The sequence below is a fragment of the Arachis ipaensis genome, chromosome B10 (assembly GCF_000816755.2).
Source record: "Arachis ipaensis cultivar K30076 chromosome B10, Araip1.1, whole genome shotgun sequence".
In the NCBI taxonomy this organism is placed as follows: domain Eukaryota; kingdom Viridiplantae; phylum Streptophyta; class Magnoliopsida; order Fabales; family Fabaceae; genus Arachis; species Arachis ipaensis.
In genome coordinates this window covers 5,610,742-5,632,206 of record NC_029794.2, presented here as the reverse complement: position 1 = coordinate 5,632,206, position 21,465 = coordinate 5,610,742, and the positions used below count along the sequence as shown (strand labels likewise).

Genomic DNA, 21,465 nt, shown 5'->3' with positions numbered 1-21,465 from the left:
GGCAAGCTTCTCCGATTTTTTTTCCATAGTTTTTTTCCGTTTATTCTTCAGTTTTTTTTTTCAGTTTTTTTTTTTTTTTTTTTTTTTTTGCTGATTTAGAATAATGGTTGATTTGGCAAAAATTGAGTGGTTGATTCTAAGATTTTGCCAAGTAAGCGATGTTGCTGACATGACATTAATAGAAAGAAAAAGATGTTTTAAAAGTAATGTATGTAAACTTATGTATCAACTTTTATATATTAAGAATAGAAACTTGGAACATTACATTTTACCCTCCTTACAAAAATTTTTGCCTTCGAAAATTGATACAGTATACAAAATGTTACATGGTTTTAGCCTTCTACCAAACATGAGAAAGAAGTATAATCGGGTACAAAAAGTTACAAGATAAGTTTGTGTTAAAAAGATGTGGTTAACATTCACACTCTTGTTCTCTTGATAAGTCAAACACATATGGCGCTTTTTATTTTGTTCATCACTCCCAATGTACATCCGATCCGAAAGTCAAACATCAGGACTAACTTTTCAATTTGTACCAAAATCTCCTTAACTTCCTCCTCCGAATACTCCTACTTCATAATCTTTTTGACGTCGCACACTTATAAGTTTCACCTTCTGGGTCTACGAGCTATGTCCTAAAAACTAATGTTTTGCTTGCTATATCTAGGGATTACATGTTAACCAATAGAATCTCAAGTTTACTCAAAGGAATATAAAACTTAGGAAGAGAAGAACAAGCATCTCAGATTATGTTCACAAGAATTCGGGAGGATGCGTAAGATCGCAATTAAACAAGGATGTTCAGAAATAACGAAGTGTGCTAGAAAGAGAGTCAAATCACATCTTAACAAAGAAATCTGAATCAAGAAATTTCGATAGAAACAATAAAAGAAAGATAGAGTATTAGGTTGAAACAAATTCAAGCTGAATAGAAGGAGTACATAGCTCACAAGAGCTGGCCATTAAAGTCAATGGCAATGTTCACAAAGGTTTAAGAGAATGATTAAGAACATAATCAGGTAGGATATCCATTTACAATGGAAGAGAGAATCATTTCACAATCTCAAAGAAAATATATGAGACGAACATTTCAAAAGAAATTATAAAAGCATAAATACTATCACGTCAAACAAATTCAAGTTGAAACAAAAAGACGAAAGGTTTATGAATTGAAGATTAATAGGAGTCATGGGCAAATATTTTTCCTCAAAAACACTAGAGGATACTTAAGTGTACAACAAGTAAGGATACGTATAAACATAAAGATAAAATCAACAATAGAGAAAACAAAGCAAAACATAAATTAAAAATACGACAACACATTTTAGAATAGGCAACTTAACAGTCATAAAAAATCGAAAACAGTTACTATCACAAATATCAGTATGCTTCTTTTCCCTTTCTATAGAAACCTTCAACTAAGTACCTTTGAGATTATTATCATGATTTTAGACATTAAATAATTATGTCAATATAAAATTTGATATCTCCTAACTCAAAATAGTAGATAGATTATGTAAAATATGACAAGAAATGTAATTGATCTCTTTGTTGTCCATTAAGCCAAGATTTACATATACATTTACGTATTTAAATCATTATGGTCACTGTTGGTAAAATACAGTCATATGATTTTCTATAATCATGCAGCTAGACTTTGTATGAAGTTACAAATAAATTCACTTATAAAATAACAATAATAATAAAACTAAAAAATTTGAAGTATTGACAATTAACACACTAAGATTAGTTATAATAACTACTTTTTTTGTTTTGCTTTTGACAAAATCCAAGCACATAGCAAAAGAATTTTAAAAAATTGGTATGAGATCATATTTCTTGTAAAGATAAAACACTAAAAAAAACTTCACCTTCATAAATAGTAAACTGAACTTAAAGCTTATGAACTAAGGACAAACTCAAATATATATATATTGAATCCAAATATTAAAAAAATATATCTCCAAAATTCTTGTCGTACCTGGGAAATTATATCATAAAAAAGCCCTTTTTTTTTCTATACAGAGTCTTTGACAAGTTTGCAAGCCGAAAGTGAGGTTAGGAAACACAAAAATAACCACTACATACAAATCAAAAAACTCAGAAATCTAATCACAAAAGAAATTGACTTGCTTGTTACTTATAAAATCTCAATGATCTCGATTAATATTAGTCATATAACCATATTTTGGGTTTAATCATAGTAGGAAACCACTTATCACTCTTCTCTTCATATACATTGACCTGAGTTTTCATATATACAAATTGTAGGCTTGTAGCTTTCTAGGGAACATTTAACTCATGTTGTATTTTATTATCTTATTATCGGAATATAAGAAAATCAGTCGAAATTGCAAAATTAACATTAAGCATACTGTAATAAAATTGAGATAAAAGTATCACTTAGATTATCAAAATCAAAGTACAAGATCTGAAAAGATAAACTGGGATCTAATTTTAATGTATTAGAAAGTATAGCAGATTTATTGGCAATAATTAAGTTACAATAGTAGCTAGGGATCTATGTGAGATAGTTAATTGAAAGGACAATAGAATCATTACTAAGAATGAAATACGTATTATCTTACAATTGCCACAATATGTTGACTAATAAGATAATCATTTTAACTATAAATCTATAAACTTGCAAAGCAACAGTATTGTTGAGTTTGGAAAACTTCAATTCATTATGATGATCAAACATTATTAAAATAGTAATTAGAAATTATTAAATTAATTTTTGCTTCAAAATTGTTTAATTAATAATTTCTATGTTGCTTGCAGATTTTGGTCATTGGGCTTTAAGCAATGAAAAGCCCAAAATATTGACAAAACTTTCAGCCTTTAGTGCAAAAATGTTTTAAACATTATGGCTGAATTATTCATATGTTGATTGGGCCAGGGAATTAATGTGAAGCCCAATTAATCTTTGCTACAAGACCAACAAGGCTTAGTCCGAAAAGTTGAAAAGAAAGAAGGAAAGAGTAGTGCATGTTTGGTTCGGTTACCCACTCCCTCTTTGAATGGAATTCAAATTTTATGAACTTGCTTTAATTGCATTGGTAATATGAAAGAGAAAATGCAATTGATTTGATGGCATTAATTGATTTCACACGCTACAAGGCATGGGGGAAGGGAAGTGGATAAGTAACTCATTTTAATTTCTTTCTTTACTTCCATTGAAAGCTTTTCACTCTTCTCTCTCTAGTTTCGGTCACTTCACTGACAGTGAAGAAGCTTGAAGATGCAAGCTATCAGAGGTAGAAGCAGAGAAGCTATAAGCAAGCAAGAGGCCTAGGTGATGATAGCCCTTGTAAAAAGAAGATCTACAGTATGGCGTGGCTGAGATCTTTACCACTAATGGCAAGATGTGGTGAAAAAACCTCAAGATCACCATGCCTAAAAATGGTAGCAATCCAATTCGGTCAGAGAAGAAGATCCCTGGGGTATGGCTCGTTTCTACTTTTTGTTCAACCATCATAAAAGGTAGCTACTGTAGCTACATGGAGGAAGAAGCAGAAGTGGAGCAGATGGAGCTGTCAAGGATCAAGTATTCATCAAGGGTCAGAAATCCTTCTTGGGGACCAAGTCAAGATGGAAGGGCGGATTGATGAAGCTTGATGAGAAGGGATGAGAGAGAGGTAATTACATGTTGATTTGCTTTCGGTTTCCCTCTCTCTTCTCTCTGTCTGAACCGGTTTATGTTGAAGAAGAAGAAGTTGGCTCGGTTGGACCGATTTCAATTTTGGAAGCTTCCCCTTCTATAATAAGGGTGAACGGCCAAGGCTTGAGACAAGGAGAGAAAGCACAGAGTTCTCATAGCTACCCAAGCTAACAGAAGTTCTTCTCCTTCAATGTGTTTCATTTTGTATTTTCTTTAGTTTTGTCTGTCTTGAGTCTCATGGTGAAAAAAGGCAAACAGATTGAGGTTTGTAAGAAAAGCCAGTGAGTGGAAAAAGGCAGAGTGTACAAAATTAAAAAAAAAATCCATAGATATCTTAGAGGTCCTTTGTACATCTGTGTTGTGTATCATGATTCTGTGGGAATTTCCTTGTAAGTTGGGTTAGCATTTAGCAGTTGAAAGCTTAACAGGTGACCAAGTCAAGTTCAGGATTGGGGATAAATTCTGAACTTGTCCCAAATAGGAAGGGTAGTTCCTAGGGAGAATTGGTGTGTGTAATCAAGATGATTATAGTGAAATTTCATTATTGTTGTGATGGAGACTGGATGTAGGCTGCATTATACTTAGCAGCTGAACCAGGATACTTCTTGGTGTGATTCTCTCTCTCTCTTCTACTCCATTTCTGGTTCTGTTGCATAGGAGACAAAATTAAAAATATCTCTTATCTAGTTACAAGACAAAATGAAAACGTCTCTTGACTAGGTACGAGACAAAAATAAGAAAAATCTCCTAAAGCTATTTTAAAGGGCAGAAAGTAACACTCAGCAAAAAGGGGCTAAGATTTAACCCCCCTTCTCTTAGCCACTGATTACCATCAAGTATATTTGACTATTCTTTATATTATCCTAAACAAGAACAAAAGATTTGCAAATGTCAGATAAAAAAAAGGAACACCAAAGGAGATACGAGCCTTTTAAAAATCATGTTGAGAATAGAGAAGACAATGGCTGCTGTAAACTTTCTTTATATGTGAGCCAATAGTTATAATATACTAAAGATTATTTTATATGACAAAGGAAGGAAAATTCTGGTGCCAAAAACCAATATTATTACTATACGGCAACATGGCTTAACAAAGCAAATTTTCTTATAGTTGGGTTCTCTATACTTTTGGCAAAACAAATTTCTTGCTTTCAAAACACGAACTAACAATTTTTACGAGATAAATAACAAGGTTCATCAGGCAAAATAGTTTGCATCACAAAGCACTAAAAATCAAGAAAATCAATCTTCCTAAAACTCTGAGAATGAGAACAATAGTTGAGAATAGGGGAATTTTTAGAAAAGCAAGGGGTTAAGACAATTCTCATGTTTCAGATTTTAGCCAAAAACTAAATTCATCCTCCAATCACCAATAAAAAGCAAGTGTTCACAATCTAGATCTCGCCTGAATAATCAAGAAAACAGTCCCATGAAAGAAAAGCCATGTTCAACAAACAAAACTATAACAGAACTGATTATCAAACTAAAAAAGCTTAACCAAACTTTCAGATCGGAAAAGATCTTCAATTCAATTAACAGATCATTCAAAAAAGTTTGCTACACTTAAATAGAGAAAATCATAATTCCAATCCAACAAACAAGAATAACACTCCATTCATATGTTCGTCATGTAGTTCTTCTACCTGAGCAACTGAATAACAGTTTTCATAGTTATTGATTCAAAAGAAAGAATCACGAGTGGTTCAAATTATGTTAGCTTCAAAGATCATCAACATAAGAAGAACAAACTTGTTTTTATCAAAATTCAGAACAAAGCATCTCATTTAGCAGTTAAGTAAATCCATAATCCACAAATCCAAATGCAGTTCTATAAAAGAAATAAGATAATAATTCACAGTAAAAAACATATCGAATCTTTTAGATCATGGATGAAATCTTGAAATTAGAAACCATAGAAAATAACATGAAGATAAAGAAGATTAAAGCAAATATTCACAAAAAGCGAGAAAGAGTAGAATCAGCTAAAAGATAGAGAATCGAAACCAAAACCATTGCACCAATGCGTTCAAAATAACCTACCAAAGAATACGTCAAGATTGGTATAAGAAAAGGATAGGAATTTCAAGAAGCGATAGAGGACGCAGGATCACAATAACCAAAAGACAACAATGACATAGAGAGGACAAAGATGACATTCCTACAGGCTTCTGATAGTGCCACAATTCGTACAAATAGGCGCGCTTCTATTTATACAATTGTGATCCTACCATAGGACACTTGCTCCATATTTCACAGGTTAACCTAAAGCTTTTATACCACTCTGTCACATCCCAAAATGAGTCATGACTGGCGCTCAGGGAAATAGTCCCCTAGCAAAATCAACAGATTCGAATATAAGATAAATAAGAAGGTTACATATATTTTTTGATAAATTTACACTTTCTAGAATGAATAATTACATATTTTAAACAAAAATAAAATAAATAAATATTGATGGATCCTGTCTGTGACATACGGAGCAGATGACGTCTAAGAATTCAACAAAGAATAGATACACATTGCAGATCATTACTCTTGAATAGAAAGGCTGACATAATCAAATACTTATTGCTGAAAATATTTTTAGAAAAATGGGGTAAGTTTTGCAACTCAATGACTAGACAATACATCTATAATCGACATGATACCATATAAACATTATTATCAAAGTAATTTTAATTAGAAAATAGTAGTTAATAATAATAAGTGAATTAATAAGAGAGTTCTCATACAGAAATCAAATCAAAAGTCTACACTCGGGCGGCTCCACCTCTATGGGTAGTCATTTCCTCTTGTGTGTCCTAACAGATCTAACGTGTGGCCTACACGTTAGGCTAGCAACACCCCTGCTAGCTGGAGTCTGAGTTAGATGCATCTAAGTTAACGTCATAATCGCCGTTAACTACGATTTTCTAATACGAGCCTTCCAAACCAATTCAAAATATATAATTTTAAATATAACAAATTCTTCGATCTTTCAAACATATGAGGTATCAAATCAAATCAAATAATAATTTCTTATCCAAATCCTTTTCAATCATATTTTCTCAATTTTAAGACATTTCAAACATATTTCACAATTTCAAAATAAGTAAGTACCAACTAATATTTCAATGCTTCAAAAATACATATTCGAATAAAATCAAATGTTTTAAAATAATATAAAGCTTCATCAATAATACATATAGTCTCATAAAAATATATAGTCTTATGTGTATATTAAAATAAGTTTAACAAGGATAAATATTTAGCTTTAACAAATCGAATATTCAAGCCAATTTAAAATCTGTTGATAGTAATCTTATAAGTATAATTATAAGTTCAAAACACCGTATATCAAAATAATTATAAATACAAAGCTAAACAATCTATTCTTAATATATAAAAGTAGATACATAAGTTTATCCACATTACTTTTAAAACATTTTTTTCTTTCTACTAATGCCAATATGCCATGTCACCAACATTGCTTACTTGGCAAAATATTAGAATTAACCACTCAGTTTTTGCCAAATCAACTATTATTTCTAAATCAACAACAAAACAAAAAACAAAAATTTGTAATCAAATTTGTAACCTACAAAGACATTGAACCCATATCCATATATTTATTATATCTCACCGTTATAAACAATACAATAAATTTATAATTCCAATAATTAATTTATTAATTTCTATAAATAACTCATTAAATATAATAAACATTCATATTACAAATGTAATAATAATATTATTAATCATAATAAATTTTACGTTACAAATATTTAAATTTCATACTATTTGAACTATTTATATAAGTCTCTTATCACTATTCCTTCAAATGACATCAAATTTAGCACAAAAAATTTATTTCTGAACTACACAACATCTCAAATAGTCAAACTTACTCAATAGAGCATCAATCTTTGGACAATATCACCAAACAAAAAGACAATTAGTTTATCAAAGTTCGCGTGGTTCATCTATAGGAAACATTAACACCCACAAATGAAGAAGAGTCTCTTTGCTTAGAAATGATTATATTAGATGAAAAGGTACAAAACAAACATATTTATCATCTTTTAAAATTAAATTTACAAAAAAATACTTTAATTATTTTTACTTTTTATATTATTTTATAATACTTTATATATAATTATATTTTAATATCGTTAAAATTATACTTCTTTTAATATACTATTCATTATTCTTTTTTAACTAATTATGAACTATGATTTACTAATATTGCAGGAAAGAAAAAGTCTATACTATAAAAAATTTAAAATAGAAGATACAAATGATTTGTATAGGCCAATTAAAGGTATAATGAAAGCAAACTTTTCACTAGGGGTGTGCATGGGCCGGGTGAAACTGGGTTTGATGTGACCCAGACCCGACCCGAAATATATACCGGGCCTATTTATTAGACCCGAACCCGGCCCTAGACCCGATGAAACCTATATACTTTCGGGCCACGATTATATCGGGTAAAAACCGGGTGAAAACCATGTCGTTAACATTATATTACCTTGATACCTTCTTCTAAGCTAGCATGTGAAAATATCCAAATTTCCAAGACTCCAACCATTATTTGACATGGTAAAATTCACTTAGAAAAATATAACAAGAACCAACTCTTCTCTAAAATTAAAACATAACCATAATCAATACTAATATTGTCTAATAACACCAAATATTTAAATCAATATAAATAATACAATATTATGCATTAGTCTAAAATTTTATGCATTTTAAACATAAAATATTAATTTATAGTCTTATAATAACTAATAACACAAAATATTAAGGTTTACAATACTTAAATTCCACATAAGAATAGCCATCATCCATCACTAATAACACAAAATATTAATTGTGTATGATGACCGGGCCACCGGGCCGACTTCGGGTGACCCGAGCCGAATTCCGCACCCGACCCGAAATAATGACCGGGTCTATTTTTGAGACCCTTACCCGGCCCTAGACCCGGTGAAATCACACAAAAATAGCCCCTAAAGTGTTCGGAGTCGGGCCGGGTCTTCGGACCGGACCGGGCCATGCACACCCCTACTTTTTTTTTTACCAAAGATAGGAGACTCGAACCCGCAACCTCTTAATTGAGTATGGGGAGACTATGCCATTTGAGCTATAACTCATTGGCATGCACACCCCCTACTTTTCACTCACAATTGTTGTGAAAGAAATTAAAGATCTAATTTTGAACATTTTTCAAGACTATTTTGAATTTGCATCACTTGAGACATTGTCTGACAGAGTGGGTTAAAGAAAAATACTAACAAGTAATTTCATTTTATACTATTTCAATTATTTTTATTAAAAATAACTTATTCAAAAAAAATCTACACATTTTTGTTCTTTTTATTGTAGATGTCATTGGAAAAGTACATCAAGAGATTAAGAAGAAAGAAAACCATACAAATTCAAGACACACCTTCCGAAGAAAAACATACATGTAAAGATGGAACAATAAAATAGAAAGTGCATACAACTCAACAATTCATAAAGAACATACCTTCACAATAACCTCGACAGAAAGAAGAAAGCAACAATTCTGACAATAACTAATAAAGAAAAAGGAGCATGAGCGCCACATAAGAACACTAAATCCATCAACTAAAACAAATGCAAAAATCAAACTATCAAATAAAAATGTCACTTTATACAACTTTAACTTCCAAATCTTTTGTACTACAAATTATTTTAAATAAAACACCTTTCAAATTTAACTTTAGGTTACACATATTTAATTTAATACTATAAAATATAACCATTTTTAATATTTATTATATACTATCATTAATTTACCATTAGCACATTGTGCGAATCTCATCCTAGTTATAAATATAAAACCTACTCATATCGTAGTCTTAAGGGACTGAAGAGACAAACTCAGAGTCGAATTAAAAGTTGAGATAACGCTACATTGCTAGCTACTCACTCATTAACGATATGGGATGCTATCGTCTGACCAAGTCTCCTGGGGAATATCTTATAGTTTATCGTACCCTCTTATAGGACACTTCTCAAATTGGAATTGTAGACACCAAAAGTTGTCTTTATTATCTTTATTCTAACAGGGCTGGACTAACTCACTAACTTACCAAAGTAACATGCCAAATTTCCACATGCAATGCAAGCGATTCAAAATTAAAGCAACATGATGACTATCAACTTGCCTTCTTCATTGAGTTACATTGTATCTGTCCATTCTTTAATACTCGTTCATCTATCCTTCTCTGCATTTTCATGGAGCACTACCTATCCTTTCTTCTATTATTATTACTCTTCACTTTTGCCACTTCCTTAGACACCATCACCTCTTCTTATATCCTTAAGTCCCCTCAAACTTTATGCTCCAAGCATGGTATGTTCCACCTTGGATTCTTCAACCTTACCACCAACTCATCAACATCATTTTACCTCGGAATCTGGTACATAACCAACCCCCCTGTCGTCTGGGTTGCTAACAGAGACCAACCTATCAAAGGTGATGATAGTGTAGCAGTGCTCAAGATATCCGAGGATGGAAACCTTGTTGTCATGGATGCACGTAATAATGAGATCCTTTGGTCAACGAACGTCTCAAACATCGCATCCCCCAACACCACAAGTGCTCAGCTTCTCACCACCGGAAACCTTGTGTTGCAAGATAACGCCACAGGGACGATACTGTGGCAGAGAATTTTGATTTGCGCGTTTATCCTGTGGAAAAGAAAAACTGCAATAAGAGGTGATATATCATTATTCTTTCTATATACCAAAACTACATGCTTTTCCAATTCATGATATTAATGGCTTCTGCAGAATTAGTAGTTAGTTGTATATGACTCTTGAATACTACTGTTTCATCATTTATTCTATTGGCATTATATGCTGTGCAGTTTACAAACATAATGAATAGTGTGGACCATGTGGTATTCATTGTCCCCAAAAAAATGCTTTCCTGTTTTAATTAATTTGTACTTTGATACAGAGAGAGCAAACCGATCTTTATATACGTGTTCCCTCTTCTGAGCTTGGTAAGTGTATATATATGACATACACATACATGTGCATGCAGATGATTTCGTACTTAATTACTTTGGTTAATTAATAGATGAGCAGAAGAAGAAAAATCATGCCGCAGTGATCATTGCAGTTACAGTCTCAGTAGCAGGAACTATTGGGATTGTGATTTGCGCGTTTATCCTGTGGAAAAGAAGAACTGCAATGGGAGGTGATGTATCATTCTTTCTGTATACCAAAACTACATGCTTTGCCAATTGATGATATTAATGGCTTCTGCAGAATTAGTTTGATTGTATAAAACTCTTGAATACTACTGTTTCTTCATTTATTCTTTTGGCCATATATCCTATACAGTATACAAACATGATTAATAGTGAAAACCACGTGGTATTTATGGTCATAAAAAAACAATAGGGAGATATAGTCCAAATATATGTAAAAAATAAGAAGCTCTCCACAAATTATCTAAATAAAAAAATTTACATCAATAAAAATAAAAAATAATTATTAATATATTTAACGACTTGAAAAATTAAAAGTACCGCATACATATCACCTTAAACTGGCCATTGAAATAAAAGAAGGAAACTAATAAACAGAAAAAGGAACCCCTTCACTCCACGCCCTTCTCATCGGATACGAGACATTGTTACCCTTGGGCAGCTTGTGGGTGCACGCGCCACCTCCGTTACGGGACTTGCTATGCAGTGCGCAGCTGCAATTGCGGTAGTAGGGCCGGCGCTCCATGCAGTGGTCAAACCCAGAGATGCTCCCCTCAAAGATCGGCCGGAAAAGACCATCTGCTGCGGGCCGGAGGCCATGCCAAACAGCACCCGAACCAGGAAGGAAAAATATGTGTTGCCTTTAGCACTGGCTTCCTTCCTTGGTTGTTATCGCTTCTCCTGCAACGGGGCGGATCAATCAACATGCAGAGTTCATCGGCCTTTGCTACGGAGGGAGACTGCAGTGGCGTCGGTGCAGCCGGCGGGGGTGCAGCGGCGAGAACCATGACGGCAAAGATGCGTATTAGAGGTTACGGTAAGAATAGAAATAACGGTACTCAGTATAAATGCGTTTTTTTTTTGGTGACTTAGTATAAATGCGTTTAAATGCTAATACTAATTTTTTAAATTTTAAAATTAGAAATTAAATAATTAATTAATAATCTAATTTTTTATTTTAATTATTTTTTAATTCATTGTTTAGGTTGTTCACAATTATTATTATTTTCCTATACTTTCTCGTTGACAAATTTGTACTTTGATACAGAGAGAGCAAATTTCAGACTACCTACAATAAGCAACACAAAATACCCAAGCAAAGTTAAACTCCCGGAGCTTTCCCAATTTGAGTTTGAAAAGCTTGCAATTGCAACAGATAACTTTCACTTAGCTAATAAGCTGGGGCAAGGAGGATTTGGACTAGTATATAGGGTATTTCTTTTTCTCATATTGCAATTCACCATTCCTCAAAAGGCAATTTTTGCGTCGCTATAGTTCATGAAAATGTTTTGTAGGGAACATTGGAAGATGGACTAGAAGTAGCAGTTAAAAGACTTTCAAGAGCATCATGTCAAGGATTAGAAGAATTTATGAATGAGGTTCTAGTAATATCAAAACTTCAGCACCGTAATCTTGTTAGACTTCTTGGATGTTGTGTAGAAGGAGATGAGAAGATTTTGGTGTATGAATACATGCCAAATAAAAGTTTAGATGCATATCTGTTTGGTTAGTTCTCGTTATCAACTCTTTTCTTATCAATAAATATGGTATGTGTATATCAAGGAGGCAACAACCATTTGGTGAAAAATATTCTCATCTAAAAATATATAATTTGTCAATTTTATTTATGAGTTTAAAGATGTTTTACTTATATCACAAGTTTATCCTTTTAATCTTTTGCAGATTCATGTAAGCAAGTATTAAATTGGGAAAAACGTTTTCATATTATCGAAGGAATAGCTCGAGGTTTACTTTATCTTCACAGAGACTCTCGACTAAGAATTATCCATAGAGATTTAAAGCCAAGCAATATATTACTTGATGAAGAGCTAAATCCAAAGATTTCAGATTTTGGTATGGCAAGGATTTTTTGCCACACTGAAAATGAGGCAAATACTATGAGAGTTGCTGGGACATAGTAAGAATTCCTTTTGGTTTACAATTTTATGTATAAAATAACCTCATAATCAAGAATTTTAAAGACGAATTTTGTGCAGTGGTTATATGTCACCGGAATATGCTATGGAAGGATTATTTTCAGAAAAGTCTGATGTATTCAGCTTTGGTGTTTTACTACTAGAGATTGTCAGCCGTAGAAAGAATACTAGATTTTATGAAGATGCAGAATCTTTGAGTCTTTTAGGATTTGTAAGTCTTCTATTTACAAAAATCTTATTTCATCTGAATGACATGAATTTGATGCTGATCAACTAACTAGTTCATGTTTATTAATGTTTGTAGGCATGGAAACTGTGGAATGCTGATAACATTCCACCTCTGACAGATCCAGATATATCAAATCTGAGCTGCAATGAAGATATAAAGAGGTGCATACATATTGGTCTTTTGTGTGTACAAGAACTTGCAAGAGATAGGCCTACAATAACTGCAGTGGTTTCAATGCTTAATAGTGAGACTGTTAATCTTCCTTCTCCCAAGCAGCCAGCATTCGTTCAGAGGCAGACTCTGCTGGATATAGAGTCTTCTATGACAAGTGATGGATTATGCTCCATTAATAATGTGAGCCTAACAAATGTCCAAGGAAGATAACCGATTGGCCACAATGTTGGTTCAAAATAGTCACATTATGTATTTACACAACCTTGGTTGAGAGACAGTAGCATTTTGCTGAAGGGTCTACTTTAATAAGGCTGAGATTTTATGTAATATACTACTTTACCATCATGTTTGTTGATTGACTTAATTAAAAGTGATTTCATAAAGATTAGTACACTAATATTTGGAAAATATGAAAAGTACTGCAAGATGAAATCTAAAGGGAAATGCCTGAATCACTTGAATCAGTGCTGATAGATTAACTAATCAATACATGCAAGAACTTAAGGATGTTACATTACATACAAATCTTCCAAGTTAAAATAACAAAAAAAAAAAAAAAAAAGAATTACAAGGACAAAAGAATTCATAACATGAATCTTAAAACCAAAACAAAAAAACAAACCAACAGAAAAACAACAATTTAAAGAGACAAAAGGAACATCTCAGAGTTCTACATGACAAGGGGTCCTTTGAAAAGTCTTGCTCCTATTAAATTTCACCAAAACAGAAGAACAGAAAATTTTCATAGTACGATGATCTGATTTCCACTTGCCAACCTTGAACCTTATCTTTGCCTTGATCCACACGTCAAGTTCAATATCTCCTGAGGTTCTCTCAAGCTTAAGATCCTTAGGCACATTCCCAAACAATGCAACAGTTTGAGCAGCAAGCCTCACCTGAAGCCTAGTCACATTCTTATGTCCTTGGTAGAACGGTTGAACTGCATTGGTGGCTAGTGTTTGGTCCTCATAACGCACTGAAACCTCTACAGAGTCATAGTATAGAGAGACTCTACGGTTGGGATTGTAAGCTCTTATGGTGAACTCGAAATTCGAATTCAGATGGTTTGCATCAGTTAGGTTGAAGTTGTGGATTGCAGCATCTTCAACACTGTATACTAAGTTCTTTGGCCTCAAAACAAGCCATGTTATCAGCACTGCTATGCCTACAAGGATGATCAATGCCAGGATCACCATTGCTATATAGCGAAGCAGGCTCGGCCGCGCTGATTGTGAATTAGAAGGAGCCATTTTGATGTTGCAGTAGCAGGATTCAGGGGAATCAGTGTTTGAATGATGATGAGAAACCAAATCAAATGATGTTTATATATTGGTATGAAAATGTGTAGGATAATGTTTGGGGTTAACCATGAAACCTTTGTTTCAAAAAAAATAATTAGTTGAACACTTTTTCACTTTGAGAATTTCTTGTATGAAACTCAAGACATCAAAGGGATTCTATATGAGGGCCAGTTATAATGTTCTTTTCTTGAAATTCAAGTCTTAGGAATAAGATGCATACATATAGTAACATTAACATACTATCACAAGTAATATAGCTGGCGGTATAAAGTGTCGCTTATATAAATAAACAAAACTAAATTCAAGTAATCTACACGTATAAAATTCGACCAAACTCTCACTTAGTCTAAGAATACATGCACGTATAAATTTTCGAAATGCCATTTTATTTTTTTTGACTCTGAAAAATTTCCATCACACAATCGAAATTCAGAAGTGAATCATGTTATGATAATTAGCAAAAGAAATAGTTCAACAACTCATTATGTACCAAGATTAATGGTGTGGGTTAATAATGTGACTTTACTTGGAATACTTTGACTAATTAAATCAATTCATATTTCTCTTTTCGTTTTTGTTTTTTTTTCTTTTTGTTTCGTTTTTGTATCTTATTTTTGGACGTGATACTGTGTTTGATGCTTTTATTTTTGGTAAACGTTTGATGCTTTTTCTAGGGCAAGTTCTTAATTGTTCTTGAAACTACTTTTGCCATATAAATAATATAAGAAAAAGTATGGGTAAGACAATGAAAATATTAAACAATGTGAACAATGGATATGTGTGCGGATGGTTATTCTAATATTAAGATTTAGGTAGATAATTTGGAGGTGTGATGTGTTTTTATTTTGTTGGTGGTTGTTCATATTGTTCAAAAAAGTCATTGGTTACCTAGCATAATCCATAATATAAATATCAGCCCAATAACCTTGTCAGTGCACTTATGTAACAACGAGTAAATGGGCCTTATTAACCATATTTCTATATCTTAGTCTTGCTGAAAGAAAATAGTATTAACGTAATGACAAAAAATTAAAATCATAGAAATTAATTATGTTATGGACATAATTATTTATGGTGAACAATTATGCATTCATTCGCTAATATAAAAACAAAAGTTCTACACTTCTACTTATTCTTTATAAAGTTTAGTCAATGATAATTTATATTTCACAATGTTTGTTCGAGTGACAAACGTTTCGCTATCAATTAAGTAAAAATTTAAAATTCGTTTTTTTTTTATAACATTGAGATTTTGATCATTTGGACAAAAATAACACACTAAACATTAAAAGAGTGACTGAAACTCTTTTTGCTAGCCATATATAGTAATACCATAAGCAGAGAGGATTCCATGGGTTCCAATTTTAGCATTGGTTCTTTATTTGTCTCAAGTGGTTAAGACTTTCTTTCATAAGGTGTTCTAAAACTGATGCTTTCCTTGCCTCAGCATCAAAACATAAACAATCATTTGCCTAAATGCCTGTTACATCTATTTTTTTTTGTTTAACTAGAGTGAGACCCGCGCAATGTTATATTAAAGATATTTTAGATAACATATTATTTAAATTTATTTATTTTTAAAAAAGACATAGGTTATTTATATTAGAGTTATACAAAATTGTATTTTTTTTTTCATTTTTCGATTTGCATTAATGGCTACACTTTGTCTTTTCTTGCGGTTTTTTTGTTTGTAAATAATCAAAAAAATAAATAAATGAGAATAAAAACATAAAAAAATGTTATATTAAATTTAAGAAATTTTTTACAATTAGTATGAGAGATTAAGCAATGAAGAGTAGTAAACGTGTATAAGTTGTAGAATTTAAATACTTGTAACTGAAATTTTTTATAATTATTATTATTATGACACTTTTAATGTATGTTTATTGCATTTAATTAGTACTTGATGTTTCAATTGAATAATAATAGATAAGAGTTTTTTGTTTTAATTTTTTTAAAATATTTTACTAAATAGTAATTGGTTGATTTTCATTTTTGCCAAGTCATTAGAATTACTGATGTGACATCATTAACAAAAAAAATGGCTTAAATTCATTGTAGAGAGAGTTGGTACCAACTTTTATATATTATAAATAGATAGATGTCTTTCTAATACATGCCTAAAGCTATCTTAAGTTTTTTCTACTGTATTATGAATAATTTCTAACATGTGTATTCTCTTATGCAACTTGTACCTCACTCTTTTTTTCTTTCAAATTTTCCGTGATCCAAAATTCAATCTATTTACTAGAAATTAACCAAGTTTAATAATTGTGCAAGGGACAATAATTCTTAAGTAAAGTCTAGTCTCTTATATTAGAAATTTATACAGTGTCCGATATTGGAAGCATGGTTGAGGACAAAAAGTCTAATCAAAGGACAGCAGAAAAGGTGGAAATAACACACACAATAATGAGAAAAAGATGGATCCTAACTCATAAGGCAACATTAAATGCTGCTTTGCTTACCATTATTCCATTTTCACACATTTGAATACCAACATTTTCTTCCTATTACTCTATTTAGTGTCATGGTTTCCACCATTTGGAAGTTTCGATATAAACATTGCAAGTTTAGCGGTTTTGACTTTTGACCATCCAGTTTTTCTTCTTAGAATCTTATTATAATTATATCATCAAACAGTTTAACCCGCCAATGTTGACCAATATATTTCCTACTTTACACATTGCAAGATATGATATCTCTTTCTAAATGCTTCAACGTTCTGAAAGGATATTGATCCATGGAATCTAATATTATATCAAATTCATAAGACAACAATGGTAAATAAGAGTAATTGAACTATTTATTTAATTTCTTCAGCACATGCAATGGCAGAAATTCTTGTCTATAATGCTATCTGCCACGGATTTCAGTAAGAGTAACATTGTTATTTGAGTTACATTGATTTTCCTGAGAGGAAGATTCCAAACTTGATGAATATTCCTTCTGCACAAATGCAACTTGCTTAGGAGGAGGAAGATGGAAAGTCTCATCACTATTCAGCATGGACACAACACTAGTCATAGGAGGTCTTTCTTTTGCAACTTCTTGAACACATAGAAATGCTATGTGTATGCACCTCAGAATATGATTCTCAGAAGCTGAATTCAAATCAGATATATCTGGATCTATCAAGGATCTAATGTCATCTTCATTCCATAGCCTCCATGCCTATGTAAAAGAAGCAGAGTTCTTGGTAAGTTAAATGGAGTTATCAGCAGGCAAAGAAAAGACTCAAGTGAGAAAAAGAATTACAAATCCAATAAGGCTGAGGGATTTCTCATGGTTGCGAAAGCTTGTATTTCTTCTTCCGCTGACAATCTCTAGTAACAAAACTCCGAAGCTGTAAACATCTGATTTCTCCGAAAATAGTCCTTCCATTGCATATTCCGGAGCCATGTAACCACTGTATTAATTTGTCGCATAAAAAGTTACTTATCAAAGGAGACTATGCTAAAAATAAGTATTGTACAGTATAAAACATACTTACTATGTACCAACAACTCTTCTAGTATTAACCTCGTCTTCACCTTTGTATATTCTCGCCAAACCAAAGTCTGATATTTTAGGATTCATCTCCGCATCAAGCAAGATATTGCTTGCCTTCAAATCTCTGTGTATAATTCTTAATCTAGAATCTCTGTGAAGATAAAGTATGCCACGAGCAATCCCTTCAATTATGTTGAAACGTTTTGTCCAATCTAAAAGTTTTCTTTGTAGAGGATCTGAAGAAGAAAAGAGAATTAGATTAACAATCAAAATAAAATTGTTCATATCTCAATTCACTAATTCTGATTGAACTTGAATCCAAGGCAAAATATATCGATATATAAACTGACCAAAGATAAATGCATCCAGACTTTTATTTGGCATGAACTCATAGACCAGCATCTTTTCATCTCCATCAATGCAGCAGCCAAGAAGTCTCACAAGATTGCGATGTTGAAGCTTAGAAATCACAGCCACCTCATTCATGAACTCTTCAGCCCCTTGTCCAGATGCTCTGGACAATCTTTTCACTGCAATTTCTTGACCATCTGGCAATAACCCCTATTAAACAATTTAAAGAAAAAAAATTATATTAGCAATCACAAACACATGTGAATATTAAAGAACAAAACCTAAGCAGAATAATACCTTGTACACTGGACCAAAGCCACCCTTCCCAAGTGTATTTGACAAGTGAAAATTGTTTGTAGCAGTTGCAACCACTTCAAAATCAAATAGTGGCAATTCATGCTCATCCAGTTTAACTTGCTTCTTAACCCCAATCAATCTATGACTCTGATTTTCTAGATGAGTTTTCCAAAGATTAATAATAAATCCAACACATGAGGAAACCAGTTTTTAGAACATGAGATAAGTTCTTTCTAAGATACCTGAATCCTTAAGTCTTCTTTTCCTGGTGTGCTTGGCACAAATGACTAGATATGCACAAGCCGCCAAGATAATGGCTCCGGCTGCTCCCACTGTTACAGCAATGATCAATGTGTTCTTTCTTGAACTCTTATGGTTGTTTACTGCGTTTTCTGATAACATTTAAAAGGTAGATTCATTAAGAAAGTTATAATAGCATGTCCTAGTTTCTAAGCAAGAACAAGAAGGAAAGATACTTAGTTGTGAATGGGGGAGACGGATGAAGAGATCAACTCCTCCACTTGAGAATTGTTGCAAGTCAATCAAATCTGTGATCCAATACAAGCAGCCAATGCCAGTATCAAATGCATATGCTAAACAGGAGCAATTCTTCAAGCACTGAGGTCCACATTGTTCTTCCTCAACATCCAACCTCTCTGCGAAATCCGGAACCTTCATAGTTGCAAGTTTCAAGAAACCATCATCTTCTTGGACTTGGCCTGCTACTACTTCACTTCCATTCTTCCTCATTCTCTCACACTTGAGTGGTTCCTTCATCACACAACCACTGGTCCAGTTTTGCCTCTTCCACTCCTCCAAATTCCTAGGCTCATATCCACTCAAACAGCTGCAGACTGGTGAATTCTGTGTATTACAACTCCCAAATGGCCCACATACCCCATAAACATCACAATCAGAAATTTCCAACTCTATATCAAGAACTTGCTTTCTGTTATAATATCTCAACAATCGAAGCTTGCCAATAGGAGTTAGTGAAAGGATTCCAAATGCAGATTGATCAGCAAAACTGTAAGTAAGATAAACAGTTTCATTCCCTTCATATCCAACACTCCATCCATATAGGTACCCTGTTGACATCATTGTTGTCCCAATGAAGATCCTACCATTCCATGGACCAGTCCTCCAAAGCGGTCGAGTTCCATTTACCCAAAAGAATACTTCTGGAGCATCCAAGCGTTCAAGAGAAGCAGAGAAGCTCCCAGTAGAAGGATCAGAAGCACTCTTCCTTGATATGAACCTGACTTTCTCACCTGTGATCCTGTTAGCACTGATTCTCATAGTTGGCACTGCTGCATCACAAGGGTGCTTGAAACTCTCCCAAATGGTTTGTCCAGTGATGTTATCTTGCAACACAAGATTCCCGGATCGCAAGAGTTGAGCAGTGGAGCTGTTAGCCATGTTTGTTGACACATTTGATGACCAAACTAATTGGTTTTTTCCATCTAGGAGTACAAGATTACCATCTCCAGAGATTTTCAGTGTCCCTGAAGAATCCAAGAGTGGTTGGTTCCTGTTGGCAATCCATATAACACTGATGTCAGACTCAGAGAGATACCAGATTCCAACATAGCGGTTAGTTGAATTTTGAGGGCTGAAGAATCCAAGTTTGAAGACACTGTCAGATGAGCTTATTGTCTCTGAGTCTCTGATGAATTGAGATGATGTAATGGTATCCCTGGCAGAACTGAAGCCAAAGAAAATGAAGGAAAACATGATCAAAGCATCTAAAAAGTTGGTGTGAGTTGTGGATCCCATGATTAGAACATAGAATATGAGCAAGGTGATTAGAACATAGAATATGAGCAATTAATGAGGCATATGCATATCCTATTGCTACCCTCTTGGCTCTTCTTGTACATGATTGACTTTCACTATGCCAGCCAGCTTTGTGAGCAGTTGCAACCGTGTGGTGAAGTCAAATCCTATGAGAATCATTGACTAAACAATAAACAACATTTAAGCAATTATAATTTATAAACTATGGATTTGTGCTTAAACAAAAGAAACAAGTCAAGTCAACTACTTACACTTATTGCATACTTGGATCACTGCTTTTGCACACTAAATAAAGAGACAGAGAAGACTAATCTGTCTCTTTATGTATTATTAAGGACTAAATAATCACTTAAGAGCATCATTTACCAATCTTTTTGTCATTTTATATACTTCATTATCTTTGACTTTGATGTGATTGTAACGAGGGGAAGATTTAGTTCTAGAAGACAATTTTTAGTTTAATCTTTTTATTTTTTCAGAGGCACAAAAAATTGTGTCCACAAAATCCTCAAGTGAGAATAGCCGAACTTGCTGACTCGAGTTGGGCAGCTTTGTAATTTCACAACAATTAGATTATTGCTGCCTTTATTGGGAAGGTAACACGAATAACGCGCTAAGGCATAATAACAAAAGGACATAATATTACCGAAGCTTTTTGGGCCTTGAACTAAGGGCTAAGGTCCGAAAAATATTATGGGCCTCCATCTGCATAGGCCTTAAAGAAATTGAATAATGTTTTTGTTTTTATTTCAGGCCCAAACTTTAAATATGTCAGGCCCAAATGCTTTAAGTTCTATTTGCCGTTATACTAAACATATTCCCCTCGAAGCTTTTTGAACTAAGGGCTAAGGTCCGAAAAATATTATGGGCCTCCATCTGCATAGGCCTTAAAGAAATTGAATAATGTTTTTGTTTTTTGTTTTGGCCCAAACTTTAAATATGTCAGGCCCAAATGCTTTAAGTTCTATTTGCCGTTATACTAAACATATTCCCC

General features: G+C 33.0%; 3 protein-coding genes and 1 long non-coding RNA gene across 4 annotated transcripts in view; 2 read left to right on the top strand and 2 right to left on the bottom strand.

Annotated features, from left to right (window-relative positions):
- LOC107622249 (G-type lectin S-receptor-like serine/threonine-protein kinase At1g11330) overlaps positions 1-13,795 on the top strand; it is a 62,538-nt gene extending 48,743 nt beyond the window's left edge. Inside the window, exons 4-7 of the mRNA XM_021114857.1 lie at positions 12,189-12,399; positions 12,577-12,811; positions 12,891-13,041; positions 13,135-13,795. Of these exons, the coding sequence (XP_020970516.1) occupies positions 12,189-12,399; positions 12,577-12,811; positions 12,891-13,041; positions 13,135-13,443 (906 nt within the window). The 3' untranslated portion in view covers positions 13,444-13,795. The remainder of the gene's footprint in view (positions 1-12,188; positions 12,400-12,576; positions 12,812-12,890; positions 13,042-13,134) is intronic.
- LOC107622251 (uncharacterized protein At1g08160) lies at positions 13,805-14,652 on the bottom strand. Its single transcript, XM_016324125.2, has one exon. It carries the CDS (start codon positions 14,481-14,483, stop codon positions 13,896-13,898), a length of 588 nt encoding a protein of 195 aa, XP_016179611.1. The 5' UTR covers positions 14,484-14,652; the 3' UTR covers positions 13,805-13,895.
- On the bottom strand, positions 17,145-20,569 carry LOC107622246 (G-type lectin S-receptor-like serine/threonine-protein kinase At1g11300). Its single transcript, XM_016324120.2, has 7 exons — positions 19,151-20,569; positions 18,917-19,066; positions 18,675-18,829; positions 18,377-18,587; positions 18,028-18,262; positions 17,793-17,943; positions 17,145-17,708 (listed from the first exon to the last, which is right to left on the bottom strand). Exons 1-7 carry the CDS (start codon positions 20,448-20,450, stop codon positions 17,391-17,393), a joined length of 2,520 nt encoding a protein of 839 aa, XP_016179606.1. The 5' UTR covers positions 20,451-20,569; the 3' UTR covers positions 17,145-17,390.
- Positions 18,665-21,465, top strand: part of LOC110268537 — a 12,647-nt gene continuing 9,846 nt past the window's right edge. The window contains exons 1-2 of the long non-coding RNA XR_002356625.1: positions 18,665-18,677; positions 20,576-20,583. This is a non-coding gene — a long non-coding RNA (uncharacterized LOC110268537). The remainder of the gene's footprint in view (positions 18,678-20,575; positions 20,584-21,465) is intronic.